This window comes from Sebastes fasciatus, chromosome 12 (genome assembly GCF_043250625.1).
Source record: "Sebastes fasciatus isolate fSebFas1 chromosome 12, fSebFas1.pri, whole genome shotgun sequence".
Lineage (NCBI taxonomy): Eukaryota > Metazoa > Chordata > Actinopteri > Perciformes > Sebastidae > Sebastes > Sebastes fasciatus.
The window spans coordinates 13,593,460-13,614,584 of NC_133806.1; the positions used below are offsets into that span (position 1 = coordinate 13,593,460).

At 42.8% G+C, this 21,125-nt stretch overlaps 1 protein-coding gene across 10 annotated transcripts in view; it reads right to left on the reverse strand.

Annotated features, from left to right (window-relative positions):
• Positions 1–876: 876 nt before the first annotated feature.
• The window catches only part of pou2f2b (POU class 2 homeobox 2b), a 45,121-nt gene continuing 24,872 nt past the window's right edge, over positions 877–21,125 (reverse strand). Inside the window, exons 1-16 of one of the 10 annotated variants that reach the window (XM_074653205.1) lie at positions 19,734–19,875; positions 13,911–13,976; positions 13,715–13,749; positions 12,621–12,677; positions 11,725–11,844; positions 11,102–11,428; positions 10,708–10,813; positions 10,498–10,589; positions 10,229–10,369; positions 9,767–9,908; positions 9,507–9,655; positions 8,581–8,778; positions 8,266–8,492; positions 6,865–6,933; positions 5,878–5,951; positions 877–3,737 (exon numbers count right to left, since the gene is read on the reverse strand). In XM_074653205.1, coding sequence (XP_074509306.1) covers positions 3,409–3,737; positions 5,878–5,951; positions 6,865–6,933; positions 8,266–8,492; positions 8,581–8,778; positions 9,507–9,655; positions 9,767–9,908; positions 10,229–10,369; positions 10,498–10,589; positions 10,708–10,813; positions 11,102–11,428; positions 11,725–11,844; positions 12,621–12,677; positions 13,715–13,749; positions 13,911–13,976; positions 19,734–19,788 — 2,187 coding nt within the window. In that variant the 5' untranslated portion in view covers positions 19,789–19,875 and the 3' untranslated portion in view covers positions 877–3,408. Of the gene's footprint in view, positions 3,738–5,877; positions 5,952–6,864; positions 6,934–8,265; positions 8,493–8,580; positions 8,779–9,506; positions 9,656–9,766; positions 9,909–10,228; positions 10,370–10,497; positions 10,590–10,707; positions 10,814–11,101; positions 11,429–11,724; positions 11,845–12,620; positions 12,678–13,714; positions 13,750–13,910; positions 13,977–19,436; positions 19,563–19,733; positions 19,876–21,125 lie in introns of those variants that run through there. The other 9 variants (XM_074653206.1, XM_074653202.1, XM_074653209.1 and 6 more) reach the window with 9 other exon arrangements.

A 21,125-nucleotide genomic window follows, 5' to 3' on the forward strand; every position in this document is an offset into this window, starting at 1 on the left:
ATTAAGTCCCTACAGGACCTGCGGTTGCATTTCTGGTATTATTTGGTTTAAAGAAGTAAGAAAGAACTTCAGCAGGGGGCAAAAAACAAAAAAATCCATCACAAATACATCCCAGAATATGAAAAAAGCACCTCTAGAAATAAATTAACAAATAAATAGCAAGGCAAAAAAGATAACAAGCAAATAAATCAACCCTACCCTGAATAAATAGTACAATCAAAAGTCTAAATCAGCATTAATAAGGAGAAATAAAAAATAAAAGTCCAAAGAGAGATAGTTAAAATTTTTGGTCTAAAATCAAGTTATTATCATCAATGTTTTTTAGGATCTTTTTTTTCTCAAAGTCTTTTTTGTAAGTTTTTTTCTTTTTAATACATTAGCGATAAGTAAGCAGTAGAACATAGATCTTTTTTCTACAAAATCTATAGAAGCACTAACAGATACATTCCGTCTAAGAGTCAATGTGGAGAAAAGGTTTCACCTTTAAGGTGCAAACCCCACATCTAAAGTTTGGTTCGTGAAACGATTCTCGCGTGTCGACTGTTTTTCTGGTGTGGATCAAACCAAATATTCTTTGGATACGTTTGCGTCCAGCTCTCAAACGGTCAACTTGACTGAGGTTGCTGCTGTGTGTATTATTCTGTGTCTGAAGTGTGTGTTACGCCGTCTCAGGGGTCAAAATTAATGACAAGACATCACTGCAGACCCGATTCATTTTTCTTTTTTTACCATTTGGCCTCCCATTAACACAGAAAAACGCACAGTTTCACCTCGGACAAATTGACCCATTTCTGTGCCCTCATGCAGAGAAGGCCGTTCCTCTCTAACGCGTTTGGTTTGGTTCAGTATTTGGTTTGGCATTTTTAAGGTTTGCTATTTTTGGCTTTTTGTGTGTCTTTTTTCTCTGCCAAGACAGTCCGTTTCTTTATCTAATAAAAATCTGGAAGCTAAATTTTCACAGTATTTTTTCCAACCACCTGATAAAAATCTCTAGCACGACTACGAAAAAAATAAGGAGCTCTTGTAGTAAGTAAGCGAGTACGTTATTCCAAATGAGTAGTAAGCACTAAAGTACAGTACATAAAACGGCATCAAGAGACACAGCAGAGATAAAACAGAACCAACCAACAGAAAAATAAAAACAGATTTTTTTTTTTTAGAAGATATCAGTTCAGTGAGGTCATTTGCGTTTAGCTCCATCCAGGACCAGAGAGCTGAGCTGGAGAGGCAGAGGAGGAGAGGAACTGTCTGTCCTTCTTCTGTCCATCCCTCCATCCATGCTACACAGTTTCAGAGTGGGGCGAATGCTGCAGCCCTAAAGCTAACAGACAGACAGACAGACACCTGCACTTCGTCCTCCTCCCCTCCTCCCTCCAGCCACATTTGGTTAGGGTTCTTTTTGGTTTGCTTCTGTCATTCCTTGGGTTGTGTTGTTTTTTTGGTTTGGGTTTATTTTTGGTATCCTCTTACAAAAAAAGTGTGACGCCTGCTTCCCCTCATGTCCCTCCTTCGCCCTGTCCCAGCGCACCCTTCTCTCTGGGGGTTCGGAGTAAAGGATCAGTTCCCTAAATAAAGCTTCCCCCGTGGGTTTGTTGGACGGGCCAGGTGGAGGGGACTACACCAGGGGGGCTTTCGTCCCGCTCTCAGCCCCTCGGTGTCTTTATTGTGTTCATATGTCTTGGCTGAGACAGCCTTGAGAATGCTTTGGTTTCCATTTGAGAATTAATGGCAGTCTGAGGTGGAAAATGACAGTGAAATGTGATCGATGGGAGTGATGATGGAAACAGACAAATACCAGTAAACATGTCTAGACAGACAGGTGTCGGGGGCGTCTATGCTGATTGACGAGGCAGGAATGAGAGCCGGCTGTGACTAAACTTGGCTTTATTGACTTATTTAGCCTTTCAGTCTCAACGGTTATTACTTTAAATCTCCAATCACGGCCCTATTTCATACTTTTCAAAAATGGTCGCCACTCTTAACAAACGCCATTTTCAAGCGTGTGAAGTTTTCCAGGGCATGTTCATTTAGCCACGGAGTCACTGATAATGGGTTATCTATACGAGCGAGGGAAGAGTGGTCTGATTAAGCGCACAAAATGTCACATGTTTAGGTTCTTAATAGATTCATTCACACCTTGAAATGAGCTTGCGGCGTACCAACTCTATTTTGGATCTACGGCACTTGGTGAGCGTCTTTTCACCTGCGTCGTCTCTGTTCTTGCAGAATAGTCATGATAAAAACACAAAAAGAAAATGACAACACGATGAAAACAATGATGATGATGATGATGATTTAAGCCCCAGAAGCTAACACTAAAAAAAAGCTGCAACAATAAATAGGAGCTGGATTGTAAAATGACACTAATAAATAATCAAAAAACAAATCCCAACTGTACTTCTCAAAGTGTAAAAAACGGACACTGAATAACAAGCCTCTGTCAAGGAAATGTGAAATAAAGAGAGGAAAGCTCTTCTATGCTCTTCGAACCAGAGGTAGGTAAAGAGACTAACACGTGAAGGTACAGTGGAAATCATTCAAACTCGTTCAGTAACAATCTTTTACAAAATTATTCAATATATCTAGCATGAAAACGTATAAGAGACACATGAGCTGACAGACAGGATGAGTCGATGGCAGGATGGATTAGATCTTGATGTGTGTGTGTGTGTGTGTGTGTGTGTAGCAGTAGCAGTAGAGTCCTGGTCCTGGATAGCTTCAGTATTTACACGTCCTTTGAATAAAGCTTTTCTCTCCGTATTTTTGGTTTTTGGTATTTGGGATTTTGGTATGGTTGTCGTTTTTTTTTTGTCATTGTGTATTCCTCCTCCTCCTCCTCCTCCTCCTCAGGTAAATTTTTGGTTTAAACTCATCCTCCCTACTCCTCTTCCTTCAGACCCGCAGCTTTTCGAAATAATAAAAAACGTAAGCACAGTCCTCCTCTCCATTTTCTTTTTTGTCCTTGCCGCCATTCCTTTGTCACATAGTAAAGTTATCTTTTTGTCATTTTTGGTTTATGCACTTCGACATGCTCCTCTTCCGTCTCTTCGTTAAAGAGTCATTGGTTTGTTTTCCTTCAGAGAGAAAGAGTGGAGTCGATATCACGTGTTATTGACAAAAAGGTCCCACGTTGCCTCCTCTCCATCTGTTTGGATAGATAAAGATTTTTGGTTTCAATCTTCCCCTTCTCACCCCTTCTTCTCCCCTCTTTCACCTCTTTCCCTCCCTCTCTCCTCTTTCATTCTGTGTATTTTTGGCATCGAAAGACTGGGAGAGAAGGAGAGAGAGAGCCATTGCGAAAAAAATAACGGAAGAAGAGCGCAAGAGAGAGAAAGAGATAGCTTTGGTGTGAAAGGTGAGGTTCTCGTTTCCTCCTTCCTCCTCCTCTCTGATTGGCCCTTGGCGCGGTCACTCAATCTTGGCCCCGCCCAGAGAGGGCGGGCTGTGTGCCATTTCGCTGGAGGAGCAGGAAGAGGCGGGGCTTGAGCAGGGGGAGGGGGAGCAGGGGGTGGGGCTGATGCTGCTGGCCGAGGTGAAGGGGGAGGCCTGGGAGGCTTTGGCTACTGCGGCGCTGAGCAGTCCAGTGCCGGGGTTCTGGCCCATGTGGAGGAAGGCGGGGTGGTTGAGGAAGAGGGAGGAGGGGAGGCACCCTGCCTGGCCCGCAGAGGCCCCCAGCATCACCTTACTGGCCGCCTCAAGACTGGAAAGAGGCAGCTGGCCACCACTGGCTGCTAGGGCTGGGAGAAGAGAAAAAGATTAAAGGAATATTTCACTTTGACGGTATTTCACAATCAACTTTGTTTAATTTTTTTTCTGTATTATTTGGAATTTTCTTTTGGCAGTTTAGAAAGGGGGAGAGAGAGAGAGAGAGCGCGACATGCGGAAATGGCCGCAGGTCGGACTCAAACCTGGGCCGCCACGGTTAAGACCAACTGAGCTATCGAGGCGCCCATGAAACATATTTTTGATTCAGAAAAGTCAGCATTCAACGTTCTCACATGGTTTGCAGAAACTTAAAATGCCAACATATACTGGTGGTGACTGGGTCACTGGGTTTGCTGGTGACTGGGTTGCATTGTGTATTCCTCCTCCTCCGCCTCCTTCTCAGGTTCATTTTTAGTTTAAACTGATCCTCCCTACTCCTCTTCCTTCAGACCCATCAAAAAGGAAAATAAAAGCTTAACATTTGTCATTAATAAGTAATTTCGTGTGCTTTTTAGTCGTTGTTTGCTGATAAGTGTATTCATTTATATTTTCAGTCTGTCAGGCTCCCTCATGTACCACTACTCAAGTAAATAATTTCCCACAGTGCACAGCCAAGCCAGAGAAAGTGCCTGAACTTGTTTCTTTCAGCAGAAGTAGGTGGAGATAACCGTCACCACCTCTTTTAAATGGAAAGCTCAGGGAGCGGCCACAAGGCACCCAGAGTGTTGTTTCTGTGTAAAAAGTGCACCTGTCTGTTTTTTTTTCATCATCATCAATCATTTGAGTGACAGTTGAGAAACCTTTAACCCCCCACCCCCCAAAAAAAAATAAAAAATACAATTTCAACACTGTGCCAATAGAGAATAACTGAATATTGTCTAATATCTGTAGCAAGATAATCTTTTGAGATCAGATACAGCACAGCAACAGGTAAGCTGACATGAGTGGTCTGTTGTCATGGAAACAAGGTCGATGATGTGGCTGTGAATAGCGCTTCATGCAGCGCTTCTTTCATACACAAAATGCTACATGTGAACGCAGCCTAATAATGTTTATGATTGCATAGCAACAGCAAAACAGATTATTATTTTTTTCCCATTGGAGAAAAAGCACCCATACTCCTCTGTCTAAATGCCTTGTGGGTGCACAGCATTATGGTCTGTCGAGGCTACTTTTGGTGAAGAAACTGTTATCTCTGCCTCCTCAGCGATCGATCTCTCGGTGTGTATGTGTGTGTGTGTGTGTGTGTGTGTGTGTGTGTGTGTGTGTGTCGAGCATCAAAGTGGTGTGAAATAGTGAGTCCAAAATGTAGCTCTTGCTCTGATGTTTAAAGTTGGTGGTTTAAACTTTAAATGAAACGCGTCCTCAAAAACAGCGTTTTCATCTTATGGTGAATTTCTCCTTTACTTATCAACACATTTGACCGATGATGAAATGAAGAGATGAAAGGCTGAAGATGGAGTGAGACAACACAGACGCACACACACAAACACTTAGCCCACGCAGTAACGTAATGACCGTCACACACACGCACACACTCGATGGGATGGAGTCATGGATGTTGACCGCAACATATGAGAAATAAGTCACTCTTCTTCTCTGCAACTCTATCTGCCTCGTCTGCCTGTTCATCCGCGTCTCCAGTCTGTTAGTCTACCAGCGCGATGTGATTCACCGAACATGCATAACTGTACAGTATTACTCATTATCACACTTCTGTTTTTAATACACCGCTCTCTTCCCCCCTACTCATCCTCACACCACAAAGTATGATTAAAAAGTAGCTCTGCTGACAGTGGTCGGGACGGTTCGGTGGTGACTTCTGCATGATTGTTTTTCTTCTTGTGCTATTCTTGTGTTGTTCTCAAGTGTGGGAAGGTGTGTGAGAGGGGATGTGTCGTGTACAGTCTGAGCATTTATGTGTGTGTAGGAGTGTATAAGTGCTTGAGAGGAGGAGAATGTATTGCCAGAACATAAAAACTCTTCTCTCTGTGTATTTTTATGTATTCTGTGACCTTAAGATTTTTCCCAGAAATGAAATAATAAGATACACCACCTGAGCCCTGACCTCTAAATTATATTCTGTTTATCGGTGCTGCTGATGCTAAGCTTTCTCTTTTTTTCACTCTCTTGAAATAAACCCATTTCAGCGTCTCTCTTTCTCTCACACACCTTGGATAGTGGCCAGGGGATTGTTACCGAGGAGGGCTTGGTTCATCCCTGTGTTAACTCCCATCACAGTGTTCCTGTTGTGTCATACACACACACACACGCACACACACACACACACACACACACACACACACACACCATACATGTGCAAGCATATATACGAACACAGACAGGCAGAGGAGAAAAGGTGAGAAAAAAGCAGGTTTAGCAGCAAGGACAAGCGGAGGGCAAATTGAGCCCTGCACATATAAAGAGCAGTAGTTTGCTGACAGTTGGCTGTACAGATTGTAAACAAGAGGTTAGAAATGCAAGAAAGAAACAGAACATCTTGGACAAATGTTATAAAACACCAAAGCTGTCATTAACCCTCTGAGACCCGGCCGACTTTACTGTCTTTCAGAGGCTGTAGCAGGTTCAGTTTTAGAGCTAGAAGCTGAAGACGCAGATATTATATGAAACTTGAAAACCTAACGAATCCATCGGTAACCATGTCATGCTAGCTTATCGGGAAGGAGGCTGAATAACGCTCCAAAGTTGGGCTAAATTTTGGAGACGAAAAAGTGGTATGGCCATTTTCAAAGGGCTCCCTTGACCTCTGACCTCAAGATATGTGGATGAAAATGGGTTCTATGGGTACCCACGAGTCTCCCCTTTACAGACATGCACACTTTATGATAATCACACGCAGTTTGTGAATGTAGTATAAATGTGTTATTTTCGACTAATCTAAAATTACATATTTTGAACATTTCTGCATACTGGGGTCCCAGTCTTGGAATTAAATAAATTATGTATATATCACTGTAAAGCTGAGATCCAATAAGTCCAGCTGTGTTCATCTCTGATGATGTTAGTCCCCATAGTAGCCATTTCATTGTGGGTCTCAGAGGGTTAACCATGCATTTATGTTAGAGGTGATTCAATACAAGAACACAGCATTATATTGCACTGTGTCATCTGCATGTGTGTGTCTCGGTTTGCAATTACCTCAAGTTTGCAGCGAAATCGGTGATGTAGTTAGACACGTCACCGTTCTTTTTACCCATACGCCATAAGCTGTGAACACAAGAACAACACACAGACACACACAGGGTTAGAGTGCACTGTAGCACAGGGGAAGCAGTATCAACCATTTAACTACATACTGCAGGTGAACCGAGCACAGTGTTCATCAGTGTTCATGGTCAGTGTGTTTATGGAAATGTGTGGTTGTGTGTATTTGCACTTAAATATTTTTGCCTAAATGTTTTCAGTTGTAGTGGTCATAAAAAAAACATCGTAATTCAGATGAATCTTTTTTTCTCTAAAGGCAGAGTTGACGATGTTATCCAGTATACACTATTTGTTATATTGGTTGAAATGGTGCTTACTCCCCGAGAGCGATCCATTACTTATGAGCTCTGAAAAAGGACCGGGAAAGAGCTGTCATCTTTAGCTGCTGTAATCCTGTAAAAACGTCTACCAATCATTGCCTCGCGGTCCGCTTGGAAAGAACCAATCAGATGCCTCCCTGCTTGTACTCTACCCTTGGCGTGCACCAGTCTGAACTCAAAGCGAGTAAAACTGCAGGGCTGAGTTACTTGTCATGAGGTAACGTTGTTGAGTTGAGTTGTTTTTGCATTTTTGCGTCATTTATCCGTCACGCCACCGGTGTGTAAAGGCCTTTAGTGGTATATAGCCAGGAAGTAGGTTTTGTTTAATTTATTCAGGGTTTGCAATATCCTGCTCTCAATAAACATAATTTTGAGATTGTTGCTGCCGACCCAATATATTCCAGATGAAGGAACTTTGTCTGCAGCGCTCACAGCAGTGAAACATATATATGTTTTTTCCAGAATCTGTGTATTATAAGTACTACTTACTTATTACTCTGGTGTATCAGTAATCAGTAATTCCAATAAAAAAACTGCACATAGTGTGTGCTGTACATTATCCCAGACATTGTTTCTGAAGAAATATTTCTTTTGGAACATTTCAAACACCTCAAACTAAAATTTTATTGGGATGGAGGCAGAAATCTCATAGCCAGGTTTGCTCGAATAGAACTAATATGTACAATATGTTGTTTATCCATTTTGGAGTGCCTGGATGCCTTCCTGTTTATCATTGTCTAACCACGTTGGAAGGCTAATGTGGTCAAGCTCAATGTCAGAAAGGTGGATTGCCATTCGGTTGAAGCACACTGGCCCCATTTAGAGACAGATATCTTAAAACCTGGCCAAATAAAATGAAAACTTCCTGAGTGGCTAGATATCCCTAAAGATAAGTGGAAAATCTGTTTGTTTGTCTTTATCAAAATTTGGGTGAACCGACCCTTTAGAAACCTAAAATTGCCCTGACAATGGGGGTATCCCAGTTGGTGTATTGTAACGTGTACTGGTCTCTTACCCTGTGTTCAGGTTGAGTGTGCTGTGGCAGGGAGTGGCTGGGCTGGCCGTGCTGCGGGGAGGAGGAGTCACCGAGGAGGGTGCGGAGCTGAGAGAGGGGTGGGTGGAGGTGAGGCTGGAAGTCATGGGGCAGACGGGGGACATGGTCACTGTTGTGCTGAGACTGGTCACGGCCTGTGACAGCTGGCTGGACATCTGGCAGAGAGAAAGAAAGTCTGATTCAGACTTCTGAAAAACAGGGAAATACAGATTACTAAATATTCATTCAAGCACACAACTAACAAGTGTAAGAGTGATGTGGACGTTTGATATTTACCATGTGAGGGCTGTAGCAGGGCGGTTTGTGCGTTGGTTGGGCAGTGGGGGGCTGGCTGGGCAGGGGAGGGGTGGCACTGGAGGGATTGATGCGTTTCTCTTTCTGCCGGCGGTTGCAGAACCAGACCCGGATCACCTCCTTCTCCATGGTGAGCTGCTCTGCGATCAGCAGGATCTCTTCTGAGGTAGGCTTCTGGTTCTGCAGGAAAGGACAGAGACAGGGACTCAGATCATTTCAGTAGCGCTATATTTTAGCCACACGATGCAGAGCATTAAAAACACCAAGACATAATTTGTTTGTATTAACACAAAGAGCAGAATCTGACATTTAAAAGCTCCGTGGAAAAATAGGGACTTAACATATTACTGTCCAGTATTAAGATGATGTTTTAAACTCTCCTAAAACTAATTTTTCTGTTACACAATCAATAATCTTTAATCGGATTTTTTAAATTTCTAATGAATTTCAATTTCTTCATTTTTTTTAAAGGTACAGTGCGTACTTTTTGGCGGCATCTAGTGGTGTGGTTGCAGATTGCAACCATCTGAGTACCCCTCCGCTCACTCCTCCCTTTCCAAGACTGCAGTAATGTGAGCCACCAAGTGCAAAACCGTGGTAACGCCGTTGGACTCCCTCAGAGGCCGTCGTTATCATAACAACACCACTTTAGGAGCAACGGAAGTCAGACGGTGGCTGGCAGTACCACAGTTTTGCACTCTGCGCCTCACGTTACCGCAGTTTCACAAGCGTGTCAGAGAACCACAGTGGCTTTAGGTAACGTAAAAATGAAAACAATGATTCTTAGTTTCGGGTGATTAAACACTTATGAAAAGAAGTTATGAATATTATATTCTATTTCTGCTAATAGGTCCCCTGAAATGTCGCACACTGTTCCTTTAATTAAATAAAAAGTTTAATGATCTTACCGTCATGAATGCGCGTTCCAGGGCCACGCGTACATTCGTCTCAATGCTGGTTCTCTTCTTTCTGCGGCGACCAGGAAGACCGTCGAAGCCCATAGAGGGAGAGGACAGGGAGCTGGGGCTGGGCAGGGTACAGTCTATGGACATGGTCTCTGATGAAGGACAGTATGTCAGACTAATTGTAACCGTCATACTCTACAAGCACGTGCATTAAACACATGACAGTCTACATGTAAAGCACTGTTATTTTGATGAGAGCTCACCTGCATCATTGAGCCACTTCTCCAGCAGTGGCTTCAGCTTGCACATGTTCTTAAAGCTCAGGTTGAGGGCTTCAAAGCGGGAAATCGTGGTCTGACTGAAGTCATTGCCATACAGCTTCCCCATGGCCAAACCAACGTCTCCCTGGTGGAGGGATAAAAGAAGTGGTTAAATACATCAAAGACTAATAGTTTGTCTCAATTTGCGTACTTCTACAGTATACTACCACTATACTGTATTCAGGTAATATCAACTATTGGGTTAATTTATCTGAATTGAATTACTGCCGATACAGTCATGTGTGATTTGAGACAACTCTGCCTTGTCGAAATTCAAGCACTACACAAGTAAGTGTGCACAGTGTACTACATGGAAAAGTACTAATGGACGTATCCAAAATGAGACACAGTTTAGGAAACTGCTAATGTAACTTGCACACATAAACAGTAGGTGGATCTTCCTACCTGTGTGAAGCCCAGTTTGATGCGTCTCTGTTTGAAAGTGCGGGCGAACTGTTCCAGCTCCTCCAGGTCACTGGGCTCCTCGGGGTGAGGGTTCGCTGAGGGCACTGTGGTCACACCGCCCACCTCCATGTTCTTATCTCGCTGTGGCAGGTTTGATGTTGGAGGAATGAAAGTGAGAATGTGAGGGAAGACACAGAAGTGTTCGTTTATCACCGGTGCAGAGGCTGTTTTACTTTTCCACTGGCAGAAGCTTGAAAGTTTCCTCATACCTGTGCTTGGAGTCCCATTCTAGTTGAAGCAGACAGCAGGCTCCCTTGGTTTTGCTGAGGTAGCGAAATGAGATTTGGTGTCGATAGGAGTCCTGAGAAAAAGAAAAGCAAATTATCATTATAATTATGTCCAAAAACAAACAGATTTTATGTTAACAACTTATTTCTGCCAAAAACACAAAACACGATGCCAGTGAGAGGCCTGCCCACCTTGCTGGCCCTGCTGTGCCTGTGGGAGGAGGAACTGGGCAGGAGACGGGAGCGAGTGGCCGGGCACCAACACCAACTGCTGAAGCTGCAGCAACTGCTGGATGTCCTATTCAATTCAGAATCAACAGATCAGAGAGAGAATAACCATAAGAGTCACACAAAAACATGTCGGTATGTTATCTATCTACCTCTCAGAAAACATAGAGGTAGGAGGAAGGACTTTGTTATGTACAACGTACGAGAAAAGAAATGGAAAATGTGTGCATTCGCGCAAGGTGGAAACTGTGAATCATGAAATATACTATAGACACGCAAGAAGAATTGTTCCACGGCTCGATACTGGTTCCTCAATCAAGCCGCTCACCAGGAAGTGGCTATGATTGGCAGTCAGTACCTGGGCGGTGAGCTGGATTGGCTGGGAGAGGGTGAGCTGGGGTGGAGGAGGTGGGACAGGGACACTCTGGACTGTCTGTTCCTGTGTGCTCTGTCCCTGTCCCTGGGACTGCGACTGGGCCTGCTGCCCTGTTTGTCCCGCCTGCTGCTGCTGCTGGGCTTGCTGATTTGCTGCTGCGGCTGCCTGAGCTTGCTGATTGGCTTGGGCGGCTGCGTGGGCAGCGTGAGCGGCGTGGGCTGCACTGGACTGCTGCACAGCTGCAGCCAGGAGCTGCGCCTGAGCCTGCTGCAGCAACAGCTGCTGCTGCGCTGGCAACAGAGCTGTCAACTGGCAAAGAGAGAGAGGAGAGGAGAGGAGAGGAGAGGAAAGGAGAGGAGAGGAGAGGAGAGGAGAGGAGAGGAGAGGAGAGGAGAGGAAATGAGAGAGGAGGGGATAAGAGAAGAGGAGAGGAGAGGAGGAAGACGAGGAGAAAATTGAGATAGTGTATAAAAGAAGGAAATGGACAGAGGGAGACAAAGAAGGAAACAAAGTGTTCAAAAAGCAGCACAAGAGAAGCAAGCAGGGTAAAAGCAAAGCAAAGTGTGTGTCTGTGTGCACATATATATACTATACGTCTGTCTTACCCCTGCTAGCTGGGAGCCGGTCAGCATGAGCTGTGTATGCTGCAGGGCCGTCTGTGAGGGGGTCGGGCCGTGAGACATAGGAAGGGCCGGGGACATCTCACCACACTCCTCCATCTTATGCTGTGTGGAAGACAAGAAAAATCGTAAAGTGAGCTTTATGCCCACAGAACATTCCCATTATCCCATTGATGAAGACAGTAATTACACTTTCCATGGTAGCAAGTAACTGTTAAAAGCACGCCTGCACTAAAAAAACAGAAAGCAAAAACACAAGACAGAAAACCAGCCTCCCCAGAACTGGTCTAAAAGGTACAAATATACAACTGGCTTACCTGGCTACTCAAGATCATGATAGGCTGCGTTGATTATTGAGTAATTTCAGATTAATGCTCACAATCAGTCACAAGTAAACTGATGCGTCTCTAGTCTGTCTAAGGCAATGAGAGTCTCTCTTTTTCTTGCACAAAGGGATGATCTTTCCTCCCAGGATCAGGCATGTTTGAACTAGCAGGGGGGCGACTCTTCCAGCGTACCGATTTGCATATCTCCCGTGGTATGCAAATTAGGGCAATTTCACCTTTCAGTGAAAGTTGTAGCATTATAGATTTATTTCAATTCTCAATGCGCCTTTGTGTAGGGAGAGTGCCATCATACTCTGAGTGAATTTGTTTACATTCAGGACTGGGTGGAGAGTCGACACATTATGAACCTCGACGTTGAACGCCACAAAAGAACAATTGAATGTGCAGCGATGAATACAAAGCTGAAGCAGCTATACTGTCAATAAAGCTATTGTGGGGAGGTTAAAACACAAAAGATGCACAAACATGAGCCCAGACATACGCACAGACATGCACGGGCAATTCAGTAACACGAACACGCACACACACACTCACCTTGGTGTGGCTCAGGGTTTGTGAAAGGGAAAAGGGATTGACTTTCATTGAATGAGCCTAGAGGAGAGGAAACAGACGAAACATCAGGAATTACTGCCAAAAATGACTTTTAATGCATTTTATTTAATTTAATCTATTTTATTTGCTACTACAAATAGCTAGTTTATCAACAGAAATACATTTTTAAATAATTTTGATCTTTTTTTAACAATTGTGTTAGTGATTTATCGGGCAAAAAACAACAAACACTCACTGCTTCCACCTGCTTAAATGTGAGGATTTGCTGCTATTCTTTGTTTAAGTTCATTGTCAACTGAATTTGTTGGATATTGAACTGTTAAAGCTTTAGTTGTCAGAAAGTTTTTGGCATCATTGGGCAAAAATTCCATAATAATCTTTCATCATATTGTAATTCAAGTGCTCTGAGAGAAAACAAGACTTCTGCACCTCCTCATGGCTCTGTTTTAAGGCTTTAAAAAATCTAGCCCGTGACGGGAGACTTTGGCCAATCACAGGTCAATTCAGAGAGAGCGTTCTTATTGGCTGGGCTCCGGCTGGTAGGCGGTGCTTGGTATTTCCTCAACTGATGCGGGGTCACAAACTTTCTCATTTTACAGCTAAACAGTACAAGACGTTACTGAAAACATTTGAGGTGAGAAATAGGCATTACAGTAACATAATCTTGATTCATATTTGATCAGCACTGCCTAGTTTGACCGTTTGATCAGAGTTTGTAAGTGATTGACAGCTGCTCGGAGACGGCAGGCTCCAGCTCAGCTCTGATTGGTTGTTTTCCTCAGGTCTGTGAAATCTTGCATATGCCATGAGGAGCACCAGAGGACACAGAGGCACATCATTTTTTTCAGATTACCTGTCTCAGGCACTACTGTCAGGATAAAGTGACAATCTTTAAAATGTTCCACTATTTTCTGACATCATAAAGACTTAAAGGGTAAAATGAAAAAGAAATGACAAATTAAATCGATAATGGAAATAACAAGCTGTACAACTATCTGACTGGCGCGGTTATCTTTTTTTGTACTTGGTGAAAGAGGTGGGAGATAAACCGTTATAATCACAGGAGTCAGACGTACCTGGTGATTTGATTCAGGTCCATTCCGCTCTGAATCTGCGTGGGAGGGAAAGGAAAAAGTGAGAAATTGATCACGTGTTGGAGCACAGATGCACAAACAGACAACTGCGATATACGGCATCATGTACGTACTACTTTTTATACTATATATATAAGTACTTTTTATATTTGCTGCCACTAACTGCAGCACATCTTACCTGTGCCCTCTAGCGGTGAGTCGGCCCCGACTTTCTCGACCTCTACTGGCTTTGACATCCTGATATCTGGAACAGGAAGACACACACAGATAAATAAGTCAGCAAGGTTGATTCTTAAATCTGTGTCAGAGAAAAAAACAAAAACGCAGACAGAAGCAGAACGCATTTACGAAGCAGCTAAAGGTGATCCGAATCTCGATGACGAAAGGGGAAAGAGGATGGCCAGGGCGTTAATTTTAGATAGGTTAGGGTGTTTTCAGGTCACAGACCAGGCCTACACACTGTACACCAAACAATGCAGCTGAATCATTCACAAGTTGATACCAGCCCACATTCATTCATTCTTTCCAATTAGTGGTTTAACAAAAGAGTGGGCTGACCCAAGGTGTTTGCTTGTTCTAAATTTAACTCCAAGGTGTTTACGTGGGAGCAACTCTTTGTGTGTCATTCACTATGAGACCACATCGGTTCTGATACTGTACTGGGACGGTCCCTGCAGCAGTTAAGGGAGGGAGGCAAAACATTTAAGTCTTTTAAATCTATATGTTACCAAAAAAGTGGAGCATTTTGAGATGGGAATGAGGAGGATTTGAGAGGAGTTTTGAGAGAATACATGTGTGTGTGTGTGTGTGTGTGTGTGTGTGTGGTTAACATGTCTGTATACTTCTGTGTGTGTAGTAGTTTTGTTTTATTGCAACATCTTACTACAAACTTTTCATTTGTCTGAAACCACAAACTGAAAGACAACCTTTTTCTTGTGACCATTTGAAACCTTTTTTTTTTCCTCTCTGGTTCTCGCTCTCCCTGACACACACACACACACACACACACACACACACACACACACACATGCAGCTACTTCCCTTTTGTGAAAACATGCAAATCTGCCCAACGACCAACTAATTATATCTGCCACCTGCATAATAAACTCTCAGTCTCCCTCCTCCTTTCTCTCTCTCCCCTTCCTCTCCCCTTCATCTCCTCTCTCTTCATCCTGTTGTTTCTCACGTTGCAGACGAGAGAGCGCTGACACTATTTGGCACGTTTTAATTCCCCCATCAGCTTATTGCTGATGTGCTTTTACCAATACGATACACTAAATACACTTATTTGACTTACTGCAACGCCAACGAGCGAGTGGTCAAGCACGGTTTTCACCATCGGGGGGCAGCAGTGACACGTGGAGAAGATGACTGCTCCACTGACCACTGCTGACCTGATGCCACTTTTAAAACAACCAAACTATCAGCCTAATGCAACCATTTTAAAAGACGATAACTAATAGATAAAATGAGCCACTCCCTGATCAAAAACACATTGAGCAGCACGAACATGTTTCGTTTCAGTGAGTACAGTGGACTTTGGTACATGCAGTGTGTTTAGGGGAAGGGGGAAGTGACGATCAGCTAGAAAAGCTCCACTCTGCCGCCACACTGGTTATAACCTGTGGTCAAGACACACACACTTCCAAGCACACACACACACACATTCACACACACAATGACCGCAGGATTTCCCTCAAATAAACGGACTTCTGCAAAGAAGCTAATTTTGTCACCAAGCATGGGGATGCAAACATCTGGTTAATCTATTATTAGGGTCGATTATTTGTGGTTATTCCAGCATTACATGTGGCTCCTGTTCTGGTATTATATGGCATCATGGCTATTAGTACTTTTTAAAAAAAAAATGACTTCATGGCTATTAGTGAAACCAAAAAAAATGCCCAATGTTGCTCAATTACTGGTGAAAATGTAACGTCTTCCTCTCAAGGTGCACACATTTAAATCCTTAACAAACTGAAATGCAAAATTAATAATTTGTGTCACTACTAGGGCTGTCAATCGATTAAAATATTTAATCACGATTAATTGCATTGTCCTTAGTTAATCACAATTTATCACCCATTTTTTATCTGTTAAAAATGTACCTTAAAGGGAGATTCGTCAAGTATTTAATACTCTTATCAACATAGGAGTGGGCAAATATGCTGCTTTATGCAAATGTATGTATATATTTATTATTGGAAATCAATTAAACACAAAACAATGACAAATATTGTCCAGAAACCCTCACAGGTACTGCATTTATCATAAAAATATGCTCAAATCATAACATGGCCAACTCAAGCCCAACAGGCAACAACAGCTGTCAGTGTGTCAGTGTGCTGACTTGACTATGACTTTCCCCCAAACTGCATGTGATTATCATAAAGTGGGCATGTCTGTAAAGGGGAGACTCGTGGGTACCCATAGAACCCATTTTCATTCACATGTCTTGCGGTTAAAGGTCAAGGAATCCCTTTGAAAACTGCCATGCCAGTTTTTCCTCACCAAAATTTAAGTTTGGAGCGTCATTTAGCCTCCTTCGCGACAAGCTAGTATGACATGTATCGTGTAGTTTCTTCACTCTAGTTTTAAAACAGAGTACGCTACAGCCTGAAGATTGCAAGTTGCATGAATGCGATAAAGAAAATTAGTGCTGTTAAAAACAAATTTGTGTTAACGCGTTATTATCGCATTAACTTTGACAGCCCTAGTCACTACATTGGACTATATTGTGCTTCAATCATCAGTATGTGCAGTGTGCAATCCCAAAGCCAGATCCACCATATAAAATGATTGTCCAGCTCATAAAACAGCTGTAATGTGAAGTTCCTAAAGTGCTGCCTCTCGTGCTGTGCTGCCCGCTCGCAGGACACCCGGGGAAGGTGTGTATTGATTCATGGTTCAAAATGGCCTACAGACAGTAGCATGGTGGATAATGTGGTCAGTAATACAGTAGTGGGACAGTATATCAAGATGCTGTGTCTTTTTCTCACTTCCCCTCCCGACTTCCCCTTGTACCGGGTTGAACGCAGAGTGCTAAACCCAACACTTACTGTCAGCGAGGCTATTAATATTAGCCTGCTCTCTCTCTCTCTCGCTCTTTCACTCCATCTTTTAAAAAACCCTCCCCTCTCTTTTACAACACATTGCTGCACACAAACACACAACTACTTTTACTTGACACAGAGCAGAATGTTTTTACAATTTAAGTGAATTTCTTTAAATAAGTATGAGAATCCTTGCTCTTCTTTGTATATGTGCTACAAAAGCTAATTTAGTGTTAAGAAGCATTTCTCAGAGGTTAAATTACTATGTGTATTTCTGCCCTCATTAAGATGTTATACTAATCTTACAGCAAAGCTCAGGGTTTAGCTTTGACCTACTGAGACCAGAGAGCTGCACCATACTGGTTGTATCTTAAACAGAGGAGCACATTTAATGCTGTATAATCCTGTGTCATGAATAAATGATGCAATAGAGAATGAACAAGGAAGGAGGAGTGTCTGTGCTCAGTCTGGACTGTTTCTGTTATTGTCCTCTGGGTATTTTGGCTGAGATGAAACTCCGCTGTAACTACCCTGAACCCCCCCACCACCATCACCCCACTTCCTGATTCAGGACATAACCCCAGCGCCAAGGGGGTTGTCTGGGAACCGGAGCCATCACACCTACTAATTACAGATTTAAAAAAATCAAGAAGCGCTGATCGGTGCCGATTTTGATTGCAAATAATTATTTAAATTTAAAACTGAGTGTCAAAGAGTTGACTAACCAGCTCAACAGCTTCTGCACATCTGGATAAGGATGACTGCTTTTTTTTATTTTACCAGGAAGTCCCACTGAGATCAATAATCTCTTTTACAAGAGAGACCTGGCTAAGGTAGCAGACATTTAAAATCATAACACAATAAAATACAACAGATACACAATATGCGATCATTCAAATAAAACAGAAGAACAGCTGTTTAACACAACCACATGCCTCTATCACCACATTCTTTATGAAGCCCTCGAGTTCATCAATGGATATGGATGTTTCTAATTTTAAGGCTTTTTGTAAATTATTCAATGCCCAATTGGTGCAAAGTAGGAAAATGCAGTTTTCCCCAGATCTGTCAAAAACAGTGGTACATAAGTTGATGTTTAAATTTAAGAATGAAATAAGGAGCTAAACAAACAAAAAATGATGAATAAACAATGAAAACAGAATTTAAGAATGAAGCAAGGAATTGAAGAGGAACATCTAACAATAACGTAAGAAGCTAAAGGAAAACCTGAGAGGTCACAGCAGCAACAGGCAGTGCTTCTGAAACTGTTGGTTACATACCGTCTGTATTAATAACTACTTATGATTTAAAATGCTAAATATGAACTCGTAAAAACACTTATGAATAAAAGCAAATGCTGCTGGAAGATGGACAGATGTCACTGCGGAAGGCCTTTGTCGATGAGAACCTCCCTGACAGTTTGCAGAATTATGTTAATTTTTCAGTGAAAAGAAAATATATGTATATTTTTTCCCTGCACTGATGCACTTTGAGCAGATGCGTGAGTTTGTAAATGCAGAAGGTAAGAAGATTACATTGATCTCACCATTAATTAAAATTGGGGTAAATTCCTTCTTTTATTCACATACTGTTTAATACTGGCATAAATTAGCAAAACTGCAACCGGTTTATTCAACCTTAATAGTTGTAGAAAATGCCTCATCATTTTTAACTAAACTTAATTTATAATTATTTTGTTCTGATTTTTTTTTTTGCATTAACCTTCTAAACTAATATGAATGATAATTGTTTTATTTGCATTGTGATCTAATGTGGTGCATTCTTGTTTGGTGCTCAGGATGTTAGGACTCAGGACTTACCGAAGGTCACAGCAGTGACAACATCAGTGTTGGGATGTGACTCTGTGATTTTTAACACATGAATCACTCTCTTTTAAATAAACTCTGTCATCAAAGAAACTTGTAATTTTTAAGAAATCATATCAGGACATCAAAGTCTGAGAAATGTGAGCTAATTGACATTTAAAAAATTGTATTTCTGGTAATTGCTGGTGAGTCAGCCAACAGCCTGCTGTGCGTTTATCTGATGACTCCGTCTGTCGGTCAACTGAGACGGCTTCTGGCACGTCTTCCCTCGGCCTGAGCTGACCACCACGACAAGGCCGAGGGGCGAGAAGAGTCGAACTCTTCTGCTTTGTTTTCACTTTAAATACTGAGAATGACTACTTTATTTTTAGGCATTTCCTCTTTTTATTATCTATCTATTTTTAAACAAGCATCTTTGTATCCGAGTGCTTTAAAATGAATTAACTGACATAAATTTTAATTTGAAAATGTGCAGAACATCAGTGCAACACCCCAAACACCTCCAACACAAACACACACAGAAAGTTAACAGTGGTTTTGAAAGTTGAACGGGAGGAAACCTTATCAGCTAAATATCTGTAACCCGAAATGCAACACTGCCGCAGTGCCAGACAATAAAAAGAAAATGTGTTTTATGATGACAAATGACAAAATATAGAAAAAATACTGGCTGCAACACCGGTTTAACCGGCTCGTTTCAAAAGACATTTAGAAAAACTTTTTTTACTGTATTTTCCTCAAGTTTCTTTTTAGCATTCAGTATTCAGTATAAACACAAATACTAACACACACAGAGGCATGCTATGGACTGGCGAGGTGTCTGACCTTTCCCTCTGCCTGCGACAGGCGTCCATCCATCATCCCTCCATCCATCCACCTCTTTCTCTTCGTACCACCTCTCGCTCTTTGATGTTCTCTAATTAGCTGAGCTTGTTAGACCCAGTGGCATTAATCAACAGCGTAGACACAGTTCTCTCTCCCTCTCTCTCTCTCTCACACACACTTACACACACATGCACACACACACACACATACACAGTGCCCTCTCCCTCACGCAAAGCTTAATTGGTGTCGGTAAATGAAGGCCAGCAGAGAGAGAGGGCTGCACAGACAGTCACTCACCTGGCAACCACATACTGAAGAAGTCCTTTGCTGCTATTGCTGCCGTCTTGGTCATATCTGTTTCTGTGTGTGAGAGAGTGTGTGCGCGCTACGTAAAGAAAAACTCTCACTCTCTCCCCCTCTCTCTCTCTCAAACCAAAAAAGGAGGAGTGTGTATTAAATCATATGGTTGATGGAGAATTACTCTCTCTCTAGTCCAACCCCCCAAACCCCACCTCCTCCCCACCTCCTCCCCACATCCTGCAACACAACAGGAAGTAAGCCTCAAAAGAGTAGGAACTCGGCTCAGAGGAGAGAAAAATACAATGCAAAAGAAAGAAAGAAAGAAAGAAAGGGGGACACGCAAGAGGTTAGAGAGTGGGAGAGTGAGTGAGCGTGGAGATCGAAGAGATAGACGAGGTGAAAAAGAGGGGGATGACGGGTGCCGACGGAAAGTGATGGCGCGGCTGGAAACAGACGATCACACACACACACACGCTCACTCACTCACTCACTCACACACGCGAGAGAAAAACAGCAGGCTTGACATTCTGACCGAAGAGTGTGTGATACATTTGCACGATACCTTCAAAACAAAATCCAAAACTTAACTGAGCAGAGTTTTTCCTCAACTCTAAGCTGTCCTCTGTTTTGACTACCATGAGTCATGACCATCTCTCCTTGGTCATGTCTGCGTCTATATGTGCGGGGATGTAGTTTAGCACGTACATCAGTGGGAGTTAAAGGTGGTCTGTCGAGGGAGGTCGACACCAACGAGAGAAGATGTGAGACATCCTCAAGAATATGTGAGACATCTTTTGGCTAAGTTTGCCAGCCACTGCTCCACTCAAACCCGAGCGGAAGGAAAAACTCACTCACTGTACCACTGACCACCCCACACTGTGGGCTGCACACAATGAGAAAGCCACACCACGAATCTCTACACGTGACGGGTAGCCATGACATGAAAGTGGAACATTGCGGATGTGAGCCACTATCAGTGTCGCCCACTTGGATTAACAGACTAAGAATCTGCTAAATAAGTGAAAATCTGAAATGATCTCGAGGAAGCAGAAGAGCATGTTTCAGCAGAAATACTGCCTCGATTTTCAAATCTCTGAGTGTCAACGTGCTGCTCTGACAGTAGGCCGAGCCGACCACAAGGTGGCACTCTTGATTCTCTAATCCTGATGAACAAATGAGCTCCATCTACGGGAGAGGGGACGAGGCAGACCACTGATCACCCTCCCTCCCTCCCTCCCCTTCCTTCTCCCCTGGTCCGAGTTCACTAATTCAAAAGCTAACGGCAGCAGAGTTCCCAAGTTTAACCTTATAAATACTTTATGTGGTGATTTACAACAGCCCAATGTACTGCTGGACGGACGCTCACTAAGAAGTGCATATGGCGCTGCA